The sequence below is a fragment of the Musca domestica genome, unplaced genomic scaffold, assembly GCF_030504385.1.
Source record: "Musca domestica strain aabys unplaced genomic scaffold, Musca_domestica.polishedcontigs.V.1.1 32, whole genome shotgun sequence".
Lineage (NCBI taxonomy): Eukaryota > Metazoa > Arthropoda > Insecta > Diptera > Muscidae > Musca > Musca domestica.
Window position 1 is genome coordinate 2,469,976 of NW_026712311.1, and position 15,586 is coordinate 2,485,561.

General features: G+C 36.0%; 5 protein-coding genes across 6 annotated transcripts; 3 read left to right on the forward strand and 2 right to left on the reverse strand.

Annotated features, from left to right (window-relative positions):
• Positions 1-245: 245 nt before the first annotated feature.
• LOC101890270 (tubulin gamma-1 chain) lies at positions 246-3,633 on the reverse strand. The gene is made up of 4 exons (XM_005188089.4): positions 3,294-3,633; positions 3,022-3,224; positions 2,371-2,961; positions 246-2,301 (listed from the first exon to the last, which is right to left on the reverse strand). The coding sequence occupies exons 1-4, from the start codon at positions 3,340-3,342 to the stop codon at positions 1,777-1,779; spliced, it is 1,368 nt and encodes a 455-aa protein (XP_005188146.1). The 5' UTR covers positions 3,343-3,633; the 3' UTR covers positions 246-1,776.
• A 745-nt stretch (positions 3,634-4,378) lies between these two features.
• On the forward strand, positions 4,379-6,018 carry LOC101891133 (three-prime repair exonuclease 1). Its single transcript, XM_005188094.4, has 3 exons — positions 4,379-4,782; positions 5,039-5,205; positions 5,275-6,018. The coding sequence occupies exons 1-3, from the start codon at positions 4,470-4,472 to the stop codon at positions 5,842-5,844; spliced, it is 1,050 nt and encodes a 349-aa protein (XP_005188151.2). The 5' UTR covers positions 4,379-4,469; the 3' UTR covers positions 5,845-6,018.
• A 588-nt stretch (positions 6,019-6,606) lies between these two features.
• LOC101891305 (telomerase Cajal body protein 1 homolog) lies at positions 6,607-9,774 on the forward strand. Of its 2 annotated transcripts, XM_011296115.3 has the most exons (7): positions 6,609-6,853; positions 6,909-7,045; positions 7,108-7,950; positions 8,020-8,185; positions 8,257-8,445; positions 8,693-9,119; positions 9,177-9,774. In XM_011296115.3, the coding sequence occupies exons 2-7, from the start codon at positions 7,009-7,011 to the stop codon at positions 9,378-9,380; spliced, it is 1,866 nt and encodes a 621-aa protein (XP_011294417.2). In that variant the 5' UTR covers positions 6,609-6,853; positions 6,909-7,008; the 3' UTR covers positions 9,381-9,774. The 2 variants fall into 2 exon arrangements, with proteins under 2 accessions (XP_019893963.2, XP_011294417.2); XM_020038404.2 differs by lacking the exon at positions 9,177-9,774 and having other exon boundaries at positions 6,607-6,853; positions 8,698-8,865.
• Positions 9,775-9,960: 186 nt separating this feature from the next.
• LOC101890445 (actin-related protein 2/3 complex subunit 4) lies at positions 9,961-10,936 on the reverse strand. Its single transcript, XM_005188090.4, has one exon. It carries the CDS (start codon positions 10,813-10,815, stop codon positions 10,309-10,311), a length of 507 nt encoding a protein of 168 aa, XP_005188147.1. The 5' UTR covers positions 10,816-10,936; the 3' UTR covers positions 9,961-10,308.
• A 2,317-nt stretch (positions 10,937-13,253) lies between these two features.
• Positions 13,254-15,222, forward strand: LOC101891482 (tubulin gamma-1 chain). Its single transcript, XM_005188096.4, has 5 exons — positions 13,254-13,398; positions 13,458-13,660; positions 13,720-14,310; positions 14,387-14,521; positions 14,575-15,222. The coding sequence occupies exons 1-5, from the start codon at positions 13,350-13,352 to the stop codon at positions 14,959-14,961; spliced, it is 1,365 nt and encodes a 454-aa protein (XP_005188153.1). The 5' UTR covers positions 13,254-13,349; the 3' UTR covers positions 14,962-15,222.
• Positions 15,223-15,586: the final 364 nt, after the last annotated feature.

Consider the following 15,586-nt stretch of genomic DNA (forward strand, 5'->3'; position numbering starts at 1 on the left):
CTTTTTATACCCTCAGCCATATGGCTAGAGAGGGTATATAAGATTTGATACGGTCAAAACGTGCCTAGTCGAAGTAACGGTTTTAGACCATAGGTCTCTTTGGACCAAATCCCTATCAGGATTCTTGGAGTCGATCTAACGATGCCCATCCGTCTGTCTCTTCGTCAGTCAAGCTGGAGCGCACCATAACTCTCGAAGGGAGTATCCGATTTGATCCAAACTTGGTACATCGTTATATTATTGCCAAACTTAGATCGAGTTCGGAGATGGGCAATATGCGTCCACTCCTTCTGGTATCTCCCCCACAAACTGTCAAAAATGGCATTTACTGCACAGAAAGAGAAAGGATAATCCGATTTTGTTACAACTTTGCAAATCCTAATATTTACATCAGTGCTACAGCGAGTGCGAAAATGGACAATATTTGTCCACTCTATCCAGTACCTCCCCCACAGAGTCAAAATTTTGAATAATTACAACCCTTATAAAATGTGAAATAAGAATCTGATTGTCTTCAAATTTCACACATTACAATATTTTTAATAACCCAAAGTCTGGTGTAAAGATGGAATATATAAGTCTACTCGTTCTAGTACCTTCCCCACAAAGGGTCAAAATTTTGAATATTCATGAAGTCCATAAAATTAATATCCGATTTCGGTCAGACTTGGCACATCTCAATATTTCAATCAACACAAGATCTGTTATAAAGATGATAGAGATCGGACCATTCCTTCTGGTACCTCTCCCACAAAGGGTCGAAGTTTTAAATAACCAAAACGATCACAAAATCCGAAATAAACATCCGGTTCTCTTCAAATAACACACATCACAATATTTATATTAGCCCAAGGTCTGGTGTGAAAATGGGATATACCGGTCGACTCCTTCTGGTACCTCCCCCATATAGGATTCAAGAGTTTTGGTAAAAAAAACGCACAAAAAAAACGAAATAACCTTTCAACTCTCTTCAAATTTTACACAGCCAAATATTTTTGCTAATGCAGGATCTGTTGCGGAAATGATATGTATCTGCGAACCCCTTCAGGTACTCACCCACAAAGTGTCACAATTTTCAATATAACTTTTATCTGTCATAACTTGCGAAACAATTCGGCGATTCTTTACAACTTGCTATCTCTAAATATTTCTGTCAACAAGGAACCTAAGATGAATATGAAATATACATCTGTCGGCAAAACCGATTGATACTATTTTACTTGATGGATTTGAATTTGGATTTTCGAATCAATTATGTTTTGCCCATTTAACGGTAACCAGACCATCCTACACTACAACATCGCAAATACATTACCCACTAAACGCCAACTGGCCTGTCATTGGAAAATTCATCAAAACTTGTTTTAGACAACAGTTCAAAGTTTCTAATCTTCTTCGTGTTTTCAAGGTTTTTTCAAGTGTAAAAATTACTTTCATGTAAAAAATAATTTTTCAAATCAGAAGCAAATTAAAATTCTTGCAAATAAAAAAATAATATATTATTAATATATTTTGTGTAAATCTAAATAATCTAAAAAAAAGCTGGGCTTTTGTGCTCTCTGTAAACGACGGAATACAGATTAATTAAAAGTCAATGTGAATAAGAACAAAAAAATAGAACGAAAATCGTAGCAAATTTCTACAGACTAAAAAAAATACGATCAAATGATGGCACAAAACATGCATAAATAAAATTCGAGTACAATACGAAACGTACAAATTATAAATAAAATTTGTCACTGGTAAAAAAACTCATAATATAGCAAAATTATCTCCTTATTCTCCCTGACCCTTTTTGGCAGACCAATGCAAATAGTTGGGCTGTGTAGCTGCCTCGTATTCCTGTACCAAGCAATCAACCACATCACGTGAATCATCCAATTCGGAAAGATCATCTTTGAATATATCTTCACGGCGGAATTGATCTAAGAATGCGCCACGTTTCTTGAGTTTATCATATTGCCCTAAGGCACGTTCAAAGAGTGAACAAATACTGGTGTGATTGGCCAACATAAGGCCAGAGACGCGATGGCTACTTTGCACATAGGGTGAGGAACGTGACAGAGCCACCTGGATGCTGGCCGGACCCCAGGGTATAAATTGTGCCAATTTACGTTCACGTATGCGTTGCAGAGACTTGTGCACCTGGGTGGGGTCCACCTCGCCTTGTATGATGTTCAAAATCGAGATATAACAATGATGATTAGTCTTGTCCGGACCTGTGGAAACCATCATATTTTTGGGTTGCAACAGGCGACGCATTACATCGAGCACTGTGGTTTTGCGTACATTTACCGTTTGCTAAAAATAAAAAAGATGTGAGTATTAAAAGTTATATAAATAAAACTCTGTGGTATTGCCTTAGCTTACATCATTGTCGGTTGTCAGGGGTGTATAGCCTGTCATTAGGAAATGCAACTGGGGCGTTGGAATAAGCGGTGCCGTCAAACCAATCAAATTATTATTCATATACGAAGGATAACGTAATGTTGTAGTGCTAACCGACATTATTGTGGAGACGAGTGTATTAATTTGTGAAAAACTTGGATTTTGTATGTGCAAGCGGTCCGTGGCAATGCGATTTAAGGCTGTATTATCCAAAACAACAACACAATCTGCACAGCTAGTCAAACGGCGTAGAGTTAACAATGAATTATATGGCTGGACCACAACATCACTGATCTCATCTTGATTGGGAAATACACTATAGGTTTGTATAAGCTTTTTGGGAAAACGATCCGATAGGCGTTCCATAATATAAGAGCCCATGCCGGAGCCAGTGCCGCCAGCAATGGAATGGCACAATACGAAACCCTCCAAGGAATCACTGCCATCGGCTTCACGATCAATGATATCGAAGACCTCCTCTTGTAATTTTTCACCCTGACTATAGCCTGAAGCCCAATTGTTACCAGCACCACCGCCATGTTTCGACAGGTAAACATTTTCCGGATTGTAAAGCTATAAAACAAAAGAAAACATTAAAAAAGTAAATTTCACCCTCTACGAAGTGAGACCTACCTTGGCATAAGGAGAACTCATAATAGTATGTATAACCCTAGGCTCCAAATCCAGCAGTACAGCTCTTGGTATATAGTGGTCATCATCGGCCTGGTAAAAGAAAACATCCTTCCTATCAACACCGTCAGTGGCGAAGTCTTCCAGGACACCATTCGGTGAAATGCCGTGTTCCAGACACAAACGTTTCCAGAATTCAAAACCAACTAAATGATCAAAATTGATTTTATATCAAATAAAATAAAATGCGCTTGCATGAAATATAAGAAGCATACTTTGGTTTCCACACTGCCCCAACTGTAAGGTTATTATTTCGCTTGGCATTGTCCTTACAATTTATCTCAATATCCGATTGGACTGGTTTTTTGGCGGATATTTTAAAATTACAGCACAAGTCCAAGCTTTTGTTCGCTTTGTTCGGATCTACCTTCGGTTCGTGCAAGGATCTACCTTGAGCGCGTGGGAAACCAAAATGAAAGACGTCCCCAACGAAACAAATAAGAAATCAAAAAGAAATGCCCGATAAAAAAGAACGAGAAAGCAAAATCCCCGAGGGACCTCTGTTGTTTACGAATGAGACATGAGGAAATCGAACCGCTGGCCACATTCATTAAATGAACCGGGGGAGTGAGTTCCTTCAACTCATTTGACATTTCCATCAGAATTGTTACCTTGTAATAATAACAAAAACAATATAATTTTTTAGAAATTAAACTGCTATTCTAGCTATTCTAGGCCAAACCTCCCGTTACGTTCATAAAGGTAAATACAGCGGCTTTGTTTTCTTCTTTAAGTTGTACCTAGGGTTGTCAACAGTTTACTCGACCAATTTTAATTGAATTGACACTGTAAGGACAGTTTCATGGTAAATTTAAGAAGGTAACAATTAATATCGAAGCCCAAGCCCTCTCAGATATTTTTGCATGAGAATGTCATGGAAGAAGCATCGAGTGTATTCACAGGGAAATGTGGAGCTCATTTGTCTGGTTATAAAGGGTCATTCTCTTGGGAATGACAACATTCGCAAATTTACATTAGGCAAGTTCTAGCGGCTGGTCAAATATTAATGGAATTAAGTTCAATGACATTTAGCGGAAATACCTCTCCTTATAAAAAGTTATAATGTATATTATTTAAAAACATTGCGAAATCATTTTATTTTGCAGAATTTTTTTTTTAAATTTTTGACGTATCAATGTTGATGCATCAACCTGTGTTCTTCTGCCATGGTTATTTTTTTGTAAATGCCTTACCTTGCCAATGCATACGGACGACTACAAAAGTAACCAATCACTAAAACATTGACAACGCCGTCAGCAATTTTGGCAAGCGCTGTTGTTTACATCCACTGGCAATTTCACAAGCACAGCAACGCGTCACTCAGCACTTTTGGACTGAACTGAACGAATTGACGCTTGCAAAAATAAACTAAACTATAAACAATTCTTATTATGGAAATTGAAAACAATGAAGAAAGTATCAGGAGTTTTGTTGTATTCGATTTAGAAACCAATGGCCTGCCAGAACAGCAATTCAACGCTTGCTCAATCACTGAGCTAAGCATGTATGCGTTTTCATCGGAGTGCCTTAAGCAATGTGCGCTGGACGCCCAGGATTATGTGAAAAAGTTCAAAACGGATGATTTAATGGAAGGAATCGCGAGATTAGATGTTGAAATACCCGACTTACCAAGATGTCTACATAAATTAACACTTATGGTTAATCCCATGAGAATGATACACCCTGAGGTGGAAAGAATAACTGGTGAGTATTTAAATGAAAAAATATTTCAGTTGCGGATCGACGGCATTGTTTATATTTCGAAATATACATTGAAAACATGTCTGACATTTCCTTATCTGATAAAATACACCTGGTTCTTATAAGAATAAAAGGAGTTGGATTTACACTATATTAGGGGACATACATTTATTTAATAACTATTTCTAAAATAACTCCCCCCCCCCTTTTTTTTCACTTCATACATTTCTTAAACTCTTATTTCTTTATCTTCTTTTAGGCCTCAATAACGAAATGCTGTGCGAAGAATCACCTTTTGATAAAAGAACAGCCAGTTGCATTCTGTCCTTTTTGGAAAGACTAGAAAAACCCATATGCCTTGTGGCACACAATGGTTGGAGATTTGATTATCCGGTCATGAAATATATTTTCGAAAAAATTAATATGGTAACTTAATTTCAGAATATATATTTTCCTATAATCATCTCACATCCTGATGTTTTCCTGATATTTCAGAGCATACCAGCGTCTATATATTGTGTTGATTCCTATAAAGCCTTTATTGAAATTGATGAAAAACAAAAGGAAATTGAGAATTTAGACACGAAACTAAAGGAAGACGAAGAAAGTGGCGATGTGAATATTGAATGTTATCAGCAAACATCATCAAATACAAATATCTGCGAGAAAAATCCCCTTGAAGCAAATGATGACATTGATTGGCAAAAAGCTAATGAAACGACTCCACATCGCAGTAAAACCAAAGGAACCAAACGCAAGTTGTGCGATACTCCAGAGCAAGTCAGTGGTGTATCGAAAAAATCTTTAAGCTCATTTAAATCACGTCGTGAATTATTTTCCAAACCATTTCAACCAAAAATGAAATATCCACCCAAGGATAAATTCAAATTGGGTAATATTTTTGAACGCACTTTCAAGCAGCCACCTGTAGATCTTCATCGTGCTGAGTCGGATGTGATGATTTTAACAAAACTAATTCTACATCATGGCTTACTCTTTTTGGCATATGCGGAAGAGCGTAAATTATCGTTTGCTATGGTCAACAAGTTGGGCCGCAGAGATTGAAAAAATTCAATTTCATCACTAGCCATAAAGTTTTTAAATTTATTGTGCATTTAATGTAACTATTTTAAACATAATTATTATTGTGATAAAATATTTTTGTGCATGCTCTAATGTTTTAAACTATATGTCTAAATTGTAATTTATTTTTTACAATACAATTTTATAAACAGAAAATTAAGGCAATACAATTTTAAAAAGAAAATAAAGACTACATACCATATATTTTTTTAAATATAAAACTAATTGAATACTTCAATTTATTTGTATGATTTCAATTCGTTAGGAACAATTCATCACAATTCAAAATTCGATTTACTATAATAATATATCTAAACATATAAGGTTATCCCACTGGATCTATTAAACCCAATGGGTTATCTTAAATCGCTACAGACATTTTATATATCCCTCGTTGCATAGTTTGTTACTACAGATCCCTATTGTTTGCAGAAAAGACAAAGAGGCGAAACCAATCTATCGTGACGGCGCACAACAATTTGCAGACTGGCAACGAAATGCTGGCCAGCGCTCAAAATAAAACTATTTCTTTAAAATAATCTTTTCACATTCAATCATTTAAAAAAGAAACAGTACAAGTGCGTTAAACTGTGAATGCTCTTTTTTATGTAGCATAGTAGAAGAATATGTTATGTAGCGATTCTAAGCCGGTTAGAATAAACAAATTCGGCGGCCGTTTAAGAACGGTTGACGGCGTTGTGTCGCCGTTTCACAATAGACTCACTTCCACCACTGTCATCACTGTGTGCAAATGTTTGGATTTGATTTTGCCGGCTGAACTGATCTGACTTTGGTAATTAAGGAAATCAAGCCCATTGAAAGACATTTTCGACAGCTTCATTTAGACTTGGATATATTAATCAGTATTAAGTGCTGTTATGCAAAGTCTGGCTTTGATTGCCATCCCTTTCATTAAAATAAATGCAAGTTATATGCAAGCTCCTGTATAGGACAGACTCTAGAGGACGTTTTAGGAACCACGCACAATCAGGTTGGTCATGCACAATATTGTGAAAACAAATAATGGCAATAATTATTTCTCTCAGCTAAGCATTTGAGAACGTCGCTTACTAAGGAGGATTATTTAGTAAAGGCAAACCCAAGCAACCACTGCACAAATTTGCAGCATTTAAATTTCTATGGAAAATGGACGATAGCAGTCAGTTAATTGTGACAGAGCAATGTAAGTTCATTTGGAAACTTTTCTGAAAACTTGTTAATATCTGTCTTTATATTCATTTTTAGCATCCCTTTCTATGTCCATGGAAGAAGAGTCCTCCATACTCAATAACAATGGGAAATTCAGCCAACTGGAACTGAGCTTACCAATTGTTGATGAAACCGTGACCGAGGAGAACAATACAAGCAGCGTGGGTGGCATAAAATTGAGTATAACAATGGATGAGGATGAAAAGAACATGCTTTCGAAACAAAAGGGTAGGAATATACGCAGCGATACCCTCTTGGAAAACATCTGTTATGGAACTTCCAAAGATAAATCGAACACAAAACAAACTGCCGATCCAAAAGTCCAAAGTAAAAGCATGGCAGACGACATAACTATGGAAGAAGGTGAAGAAGATGGCAGTATTACTAGAACCATAACGGAAACCGTGAATGCAACTGAAAAAAGTCAACTCGAAGAGTTGAATGATACCGAAGAAAAAGAGGATGAAGAAGACGATAGCGTAATTCCAGTAGATGAAGACGATGATGAGGAAGGCGAGGATTGTGAAGAAAGTACATTACAAAATAGCAATTTAGAGGCCAGTAATGCCACTGTTGCCAATAAAATGTTTCAACATTTACAACCTCAAGAGAAATCAATTGCCAAAGAAGCCTCCGTTGATTTGGAGGAATCAATGGAAACGGAAAATGTAGAGCAAAGTGTGGATATACCTCAAGATTCCTACATTGAAACAGAAGACTCGTCACAGTTGTTACCCGATGAAAATGGATTTTTCAAATACCCCCTTGTAGAATTAGGCAGACGACTATGGCCATCCACCGAACAAAAACAATGTTATACAAAAGGTTGCCTTTGGTCACCGGATGGTACATGTTTGCTGGTGCCTGTTCACATGGATGGTATGGAAAGGTAATTTTATGTTTGTGAGGATAGCTATGCTAATTTTTGTCGCTATGCCTTTCTTGTAGGTATGCATGTCTTGGAGTTACCCACAGATTTATATACAACCCAGGAATTGAATGCCAAAAGAGAATTAAGTCCATTGAATACGGCCGTCCACGTTAAGGAGGGTGGTATGGTTTACGATTGCTGCTGGTATCCATTTATGGCAAGTACAGATCCGGCAACATGTTGGTGAGTTTAGTTTTTATTAGTGGTATTTAAAAGTAAATCAGAATTAGTTGAATTTTATCTTTATATTCCAGCTGGCTGGCCACAAGACAACATGAACCCATACACATGTGGGATGCCTTTACGGGAGAACTGCGCTGTTCCTATCGTGGTTATGATGATGTCGATGAAGTCGAATCAGCCATTGCGGTGGCCTTCAGTAATGATGGCCAAAAAATCGTGGGAGGTTATAAGAAAAATATCAAGATATTTGATACAAATGTGTAAGTGGATAACTTGTTGATCACGCGGAAAATGATAGTGTATTGATTCGGAATTCAAACTTGGAAACGTTTTTTTTAGAAAAATTCAGTTTATGGGTAAACGTAACATTGAACTTCTTCTTCCTTTAGCAAAACCCCCCTAATTCTATAAACTCTGTTTATGTTTCCAAGTCAATCTTAAGTTAAAAATTTTTTAAAATTTCCATTAAAATAATGTCCCTTTAATTTTTTTATTTCCTTCAAAAAGACCAGGCCGAGATTACACCAGTGTGCCGGTTAAGCAAACAGTTTCGTGTTTTGCCTTCAATCAAGAAAACGATAATTGTGTTACAACAGGTTCCTGGAACAGCCATATATATCACTATGATTTGAGAGCCCCAAAATTGGGTCCACTCTTCGTTTTGGGTGGTCATACGGGTGGAGTAACATGGCTTAAATATTCGTCCTATAATACCGATAATTGGTATTTATTTAGTGGTGCCAGAAAAGACAATAAAATCTTACAGTGGGATATGCGTAATTATCAAGAACCTGTGAAGAGCTACGAAAGGACAGTGAAGACAAATCAAAGAATTTATTTTGATTTGAGTCCGCTGGAGAAATGGCTGATAAGTGGAGATACCGAAGGCTGCTTACGTATATGGGATATGGATGATAGGGAAGAATTAATGGAGGTTGGTTGGCTGCAATTATGGAAGGTATTGGAATATGTATTTTGATTTTCTTTGTAGATACCTTTACATTTTGATTGTTGCAATGGTGTTAGTTTCCATCCTACATTACCAATTATAAGTACCAGTTCGGGCCAGTACCATTTCACGGATACAAATTTGGAGTCGGATAAAATAGAAGAAAATTCTGCAGGGCAGAAGATTGTAGATTATGAAAATTCGGTGGTCTTTCTGTGGTTTGGTACTTCGTCGAATGTGGACTAAGGTGCATTAGTGTGTAAGTTATATTTGTTGTTTTTATTGAAATGAATAACGAACTTGAATTGGCAAGCGGAAAGAATCTGACTTGAAAAATAAATTATTTGAAATTTGATAAGATATTTAAAATTTTCTCATAGACGCAAGATATATAAAAATATCAGCAGACCTGACGGAACTACAAGTAAAAACTATAAAAATATGTGGGTTTCAGAGGTCTGCAAGAGATTCAATTATTTATAAAAAATCCTCCATCAATTATTTATAAAAAATCCTCCATGATCTGGATCTTCAAAAATATACTTACAAATTTTACGATTTAATATCACATCAAATGCAAGATGAAAGGTCTAAGGGCTTCAATAAACATACATTATACAAGATCTCAGGGAGCTTCAAATAAATATTTTTGAAAATCCGTGACTTCTATGTCCATGGTTCAAAGTCGTAATACCGCATCTATAGCCCAGAAATACTTCTACCAATCTTCATTCAAATCGGTATTGACAGATTAACGTATGGTCTGCTTGTTTTTCTTACTTTTTTCAAAGAATTTTCAACAGCACAAATAAAAATGCTCTTTAAATATCTACTACTTAAATATGGTCTTGTATTTATTTTCAAAAAAAGGAAAAAACACTACTTCATTTTGGAAATTACAAAATTTACTTTTTTTTTTGAAACATACAAGAAAAATAATAAAAAAATGCACACAAAAAAATTAAAATAAAAAACAGACAAACATACATTCATTTATTTGCATGTTGTTATGATGGAATACTTTTGTTATAGATAGATATTGATTGATGATGAGCTCACATTCTCACCTCATCCTCCCAAACAAAGCGGACGGACGGATAAGATTGGCTCCTGCCGCTCCCAATACGAACGCACACTCTCACACACACACAGAGACACGTAGTAAACAAACGTTCTAAAATCTCTTCAAGAATTCCTCGGCACAAGTACGAGCCCTTGCATTGACGGCCAATTTCATTTCACTGATTTCCTTATCGATTTCTTCCATAAAACTGATAACGAAATCGACCAGTTTATGTTTGTACATTTGTTCCGTATGGAAATTCGTTATGAGAAAACTAATGTCATAGCCATCGATGGGCTTGCGTCTCAGTATGATAAATGATTCGGCACGTCGCATCATGAAACGGGTGAACTTGTGGCACAGAATCTTCTCTATCTCATCCGCCTGTTTGACAGCGATACTGACGCGCACCGAATTGATGGAGGGTTCGATGAGAACACGTTCTCGTTCATTGCGCGATATAACAATGGGTGTGAGTATCAATTCTTTGCTGGAACACACTTCCACTTCGGGTTTATTATGGCGTTCGACCACTTGGGAGGGGAAGTCTTGTAAACACATTGCAGCCGTCAGGGAATGGCGAACAGCGGTTAGATATGGTTTCAGTGTGGCAGCCATTGTTGTTGTTACTTATGTAGTCTGCAATTTTTGTGGCAATATTTAATAATTAGTTAATAATTTTATATTTTTTCGGGTTTTTTGATTCACTAATGATTCACTGCTGATGAGCAGATAATTGATGGCAATATCGATATTTTATTTTAGAGAAATAGGTATCGATTAGTAGTAGTTTATCGATACATTAGAAGAAATGCCGGTACTAAAATTTACTCAGAAACTAATAGCATGTTTTCACTGGTAATTGAACAACGTTGTTTGCCTCAAAAATTATACCAAGTACTTATTAGAGTTTAAAATACATTCTTCCCTCTTAAAATCACGAAGACAAATAAAATCGTGCAAACGGCACGATTCGTAATTCATGGAAACAAAATTCCCTCTTCATAACTTTTGAGCAAAATTTTCTCAAAAAAAGCACTGATCTAAAGAAGATTAAATAATTGTTTTTCTTTCAAAGACCAATTGTATCAATAATTCCACATCCTTAATTAATATTTTATTCTGAAAATATTGACATTTTAAGTATACTTTATACTTTCTATTCATAATTTTCGATCTTCCTAAATTTTTGTAAAATTTCATAAAATTTTTCCATTTTGCGTTTTTAAATGTCATAATTTATTATAGATAAATGCTCTAATTTGTGAGGGATGGTGCACTTTTACATATAGTTGTGAGAGTGATTTAAATGGAACAAAAATTATTCGCTTAGAACACTTTATGTGGGGAATTAAAAAAGTATTTAATAATTAAATGTGGAACAACGAATAGAGAGCGAATCAGGTACCATTCGAACTTGGTATTAAAGAGTTGCCAACGTTTTGCGTTGAGGTCTATTCTCCCTCATACTTTACCGAAAAAAATTAAAAACGTTCCAAAAGAAACTGAAATCCAAAGCTGCTGAGTCTACTGGTCAGTAATTGAAGTAATTATATCTGGTGCTCTGTTAAGAAAGTTCATCAACAAATGAGTAAAGAAAAATATTTTTTTTATTTTAACAAAACATATACCCTTATACATGGCAATAGAAGAGAGGAGTAAAAAAAATGTGGAGAGATTGTAAAATTTACCACCACCTCGTTACTTGAAGGTTAAAAATTACAATATCTTTTTAAAAAATCGCTCTTAATTATCAACGCTTAATTTAGGTTTAGTTGTCCATTTTCACAGATTTCATAATTTTTGCTATTATACAGTTGTATATATATTTTTCCTTTGATTATAATGTTATTTTTATCATTTCCTTCCGTTCTTCTGTCAGAATCATTTGTGTGGTCATCAAAATTTGTCGTGTGGCCATGAGACTTCATATGTACATGTATCGTACACACTCACTAAGATCGATTGTCAGTGATGATTGGCAACATTTCTTCATTTATAGCATTTGAAGTGGTTGGCAATCGGCCCAATTACGGTTGTCGTTACTATGGTCGTCGTCGACTATATGTGAGAGTCGCCCTCGCCGTCGTTTTTTGGTATTATGGTAAGGCATAGAAGCGACATCGACAGTTTAAAATAAAAGTTGGCAACAATTAAAAAAACGTTGGCAACACTCCCTTGTTATTGACAAAAAAAGATATTTTTCTGGTATTTTGAATTCTAATTTCGACTCTTTCGGAAAAATAAAAAATATAGTGAAAAAATGAAGATTATAAATGCGTTACATATCTTAAGTTCAAGTGAGGATGAAGAGAAGAATGTATTAGTAGTGCAGCGGCGAGTGTTAAGGCAGCCAACAAACATATTTGCATTGCCTGGCTCTTGATTGTGTTGTTACAAAAGTGTTCAATAGTTTCTACTTTCCTTGTAGACTTTTTACCATTGTTTTTTGATCGACAAGCTTCAATAGTAGGTTACATCAGTCTCGTCATCAGCATTGTCCACTTGCTCATTTTCATGAACTATAACGTCTATTACACTTATGTTTTCCTTATTTTCTATTCCAAGTGCACGACCTGGTGGATTCAATAACTTTTGAAACTGCATTATATTCGCAACAGACTCCTCCAAAGTCATTTGCTTAAAAATGCCACATCCATTGCTGCTGGTTTCACCCTTGTTGTGCACAAGTTTTTTTTTAGTTTTAAATTTTAAATCTTTCCAAACCTAGAAGAATTTTAGAAAACTAACTAATAAAAACGTACAAAAATAATTTTCATTTTTACATACTTTTTGCCAGTCATCGGGGTCTCTAATCGGAGGCCCGTTTACATTTAATTTTGTAGCAATGAATTCCCAATCTGAATTAAAATTTGCTGGAACATGACCTTTGGTAAATCCTTTTGCCAAACATGGATTTTTTCAATTCGGAAACCAAAATGGCAATGATAATGGCAACCATTTGTCGCTATCGACAAAAAACGACAACCCTAATATCACTATTGTCGCCTCGACTTCATTTTGCGACGCCGACGATAACCGTAATAGCGCCGAATATGTAATAGTTCGAATTATAACGGTATTTGTTGTTTTTGCTTTACATATCTTCGTTTTATCAAGACTGCTTATAGTTTATAATAAAAACAAGAAAAATGCCAAGTGAAATAATTACCTTACAATTGGGGCAATGTGGAAATCAAAGTAGGTTTATATTCCAAGATTTAGGGGCTATACGTTAAATGCTTTAAATGACTTTGCAGTTGGTTTCGAATTTTGGAAACGTCTGTGTCTGGAACATGGCATTTCGCCGACCGGCATGTTGGAGGAGTTCACCACCGACGGTTTGGATCGTAAGGATGTGTTTTTCTATCAGGCCGATGATAATCACTATATACCCAGAGCTGTGCTACTGGATTTGGAGCCACGTGTTATACACACAATTATGACTTCCACATATGCTAAGGTAAGTGGGGGATACAATGGATTTCTTTGGATTATCTTGTTAATCGTTATTAATTTTAGCTTTACAATCCCGAAAATGTGTACCTATCCAAACATGGTGGTGGTGCTGGCAATAACTGGGCCTCCGGCTTTAGCCAGGGTGAAAAGCTACAAGAGGAGGTGTTTGACATTATTGATCGTGAGGCAGATGGCAGTGACTCCTTGGAGGGTTTTGTCTTGTGCCATTCGATTGCCGGCGGAACTGGCTCCGGAATGGGTTCTTATATGTTGGAACGTTTATCCGATCGTTTCCCAAAGAAATTACTACAAACCTATAGTGTATTTCCCAATCAGGATGAGATAAGTGATGTTGTCGTTCAGCCATATAATTCATTGTTGACACTGAAACGTTTAACCAATTGTGCTGATTGTGTTGTGGTATTGGATAATACCGCCTTGAATCGTATTGCCTCGGATCGTTTGCATATTGAAAATCCAACATTTACCCAGATCAATACATTGGTATCGACGATAATGTCGGTTAGTACTACGACGCTGCGTTATCCGTCGTATATGAACAACAATTTGATAGGTTTAACGGCACCCTTGATTCCAACGCCTCAGCTGCATTTTCTGATGACCGGCTATACACCGTTGACAACGGATAATGATGTGAGTTATGAGAGATATATATTTCAATACTTGTTTATATTTAATTTTTCTGATCATTCCTCTTGTTTTCTCCCAGACCAATGTCAATGTGCGCAAAACCACAGTCCTGGATGTCATGCGTCGCCTGCTGCAACCCAAAAATATGATGGTCTCCTCGGGACCGGATAAAACCAATCATCATTGTTATATATCCATATTGAATATTATACAGGTGAGATTTGGATATTCTGTTCTCAAGTCTTTTAAAATCAAATTTTCTTTTAGGGTGAAGTTGATCCCACCCAAGTCCACAAGTCGCTGCAACGCATACGAGAACGTAAACTGGCCCAGTTTATACCCTGGGGACCGGCCAGTATCCAGGTGGCATTGTCACGCAGTTCACCCTATGTCCAATCGAATCATAAAGTCTCCGGATTAATGATGGCAAATCATACGGGTATAACATCGCTGTTTAATCGTGCCCTAGCCCAGTATGATAAGTTACGTAAACGCGGTGCCTTTTTGGATCAATTCCGTCGTGAAGATATGTTCAAGGATGATCTATCGGAATTGGATAATTCCCGGGATGTTATCGACTGTTTGGCCCAGGAATATGAGGCGGCCACACAGAGTAATTATCTGCAATGGGTGCCCAGGAATCGTGGAGAATAGGAGGAGAGAGATAATTTGTTGTCGTTTTAAATCGAATTGTAATGAAAGTTATTTTAAGTTCCTTATGGTCACCATGCAAGCATGAGACATTCATAAAATTCCTGCCAAGAAAATATGAAATTTTTCAGAATTGGAAAAATATTACCATCTGAACATTTTTCAAAATTAAAACCTTAAAACTTAAATCAGAAAAAAGGTCCTTTTACTAGAGGGGTTCATAAGAGAGTTTTTACCAGAAGTTTATGTTAATTTTCATAACCAACACAAGGGGTTCCTAAATGCTATTCCATTTTTTTTGTATCTTCGGCAGAAAAAAAAAAACAACTTTCCCTTTAAGGCACAAACCAATTTAAAACATTTCAAGATAAAGTGCCTTTTGATAAAAAAAAAAAAAACATTTAAAATATGCACTCCTCCAATTCAATATGCATATGCTTTTAAAAATATAGTTATCTAAATTTTCAAAATCATTAACATAATTTGTCAAAAAATATTTGTGTTCAACGAAGATTTTTATCTGCGACAGACACTGAAGTGTTCTTTGTGTTACGAAGATGTTCGTGTTTCTGTTTCTTTGTGTAGTTTCACAGATTGTTATCAGGAAGCTAATTTATAATTTTATTAC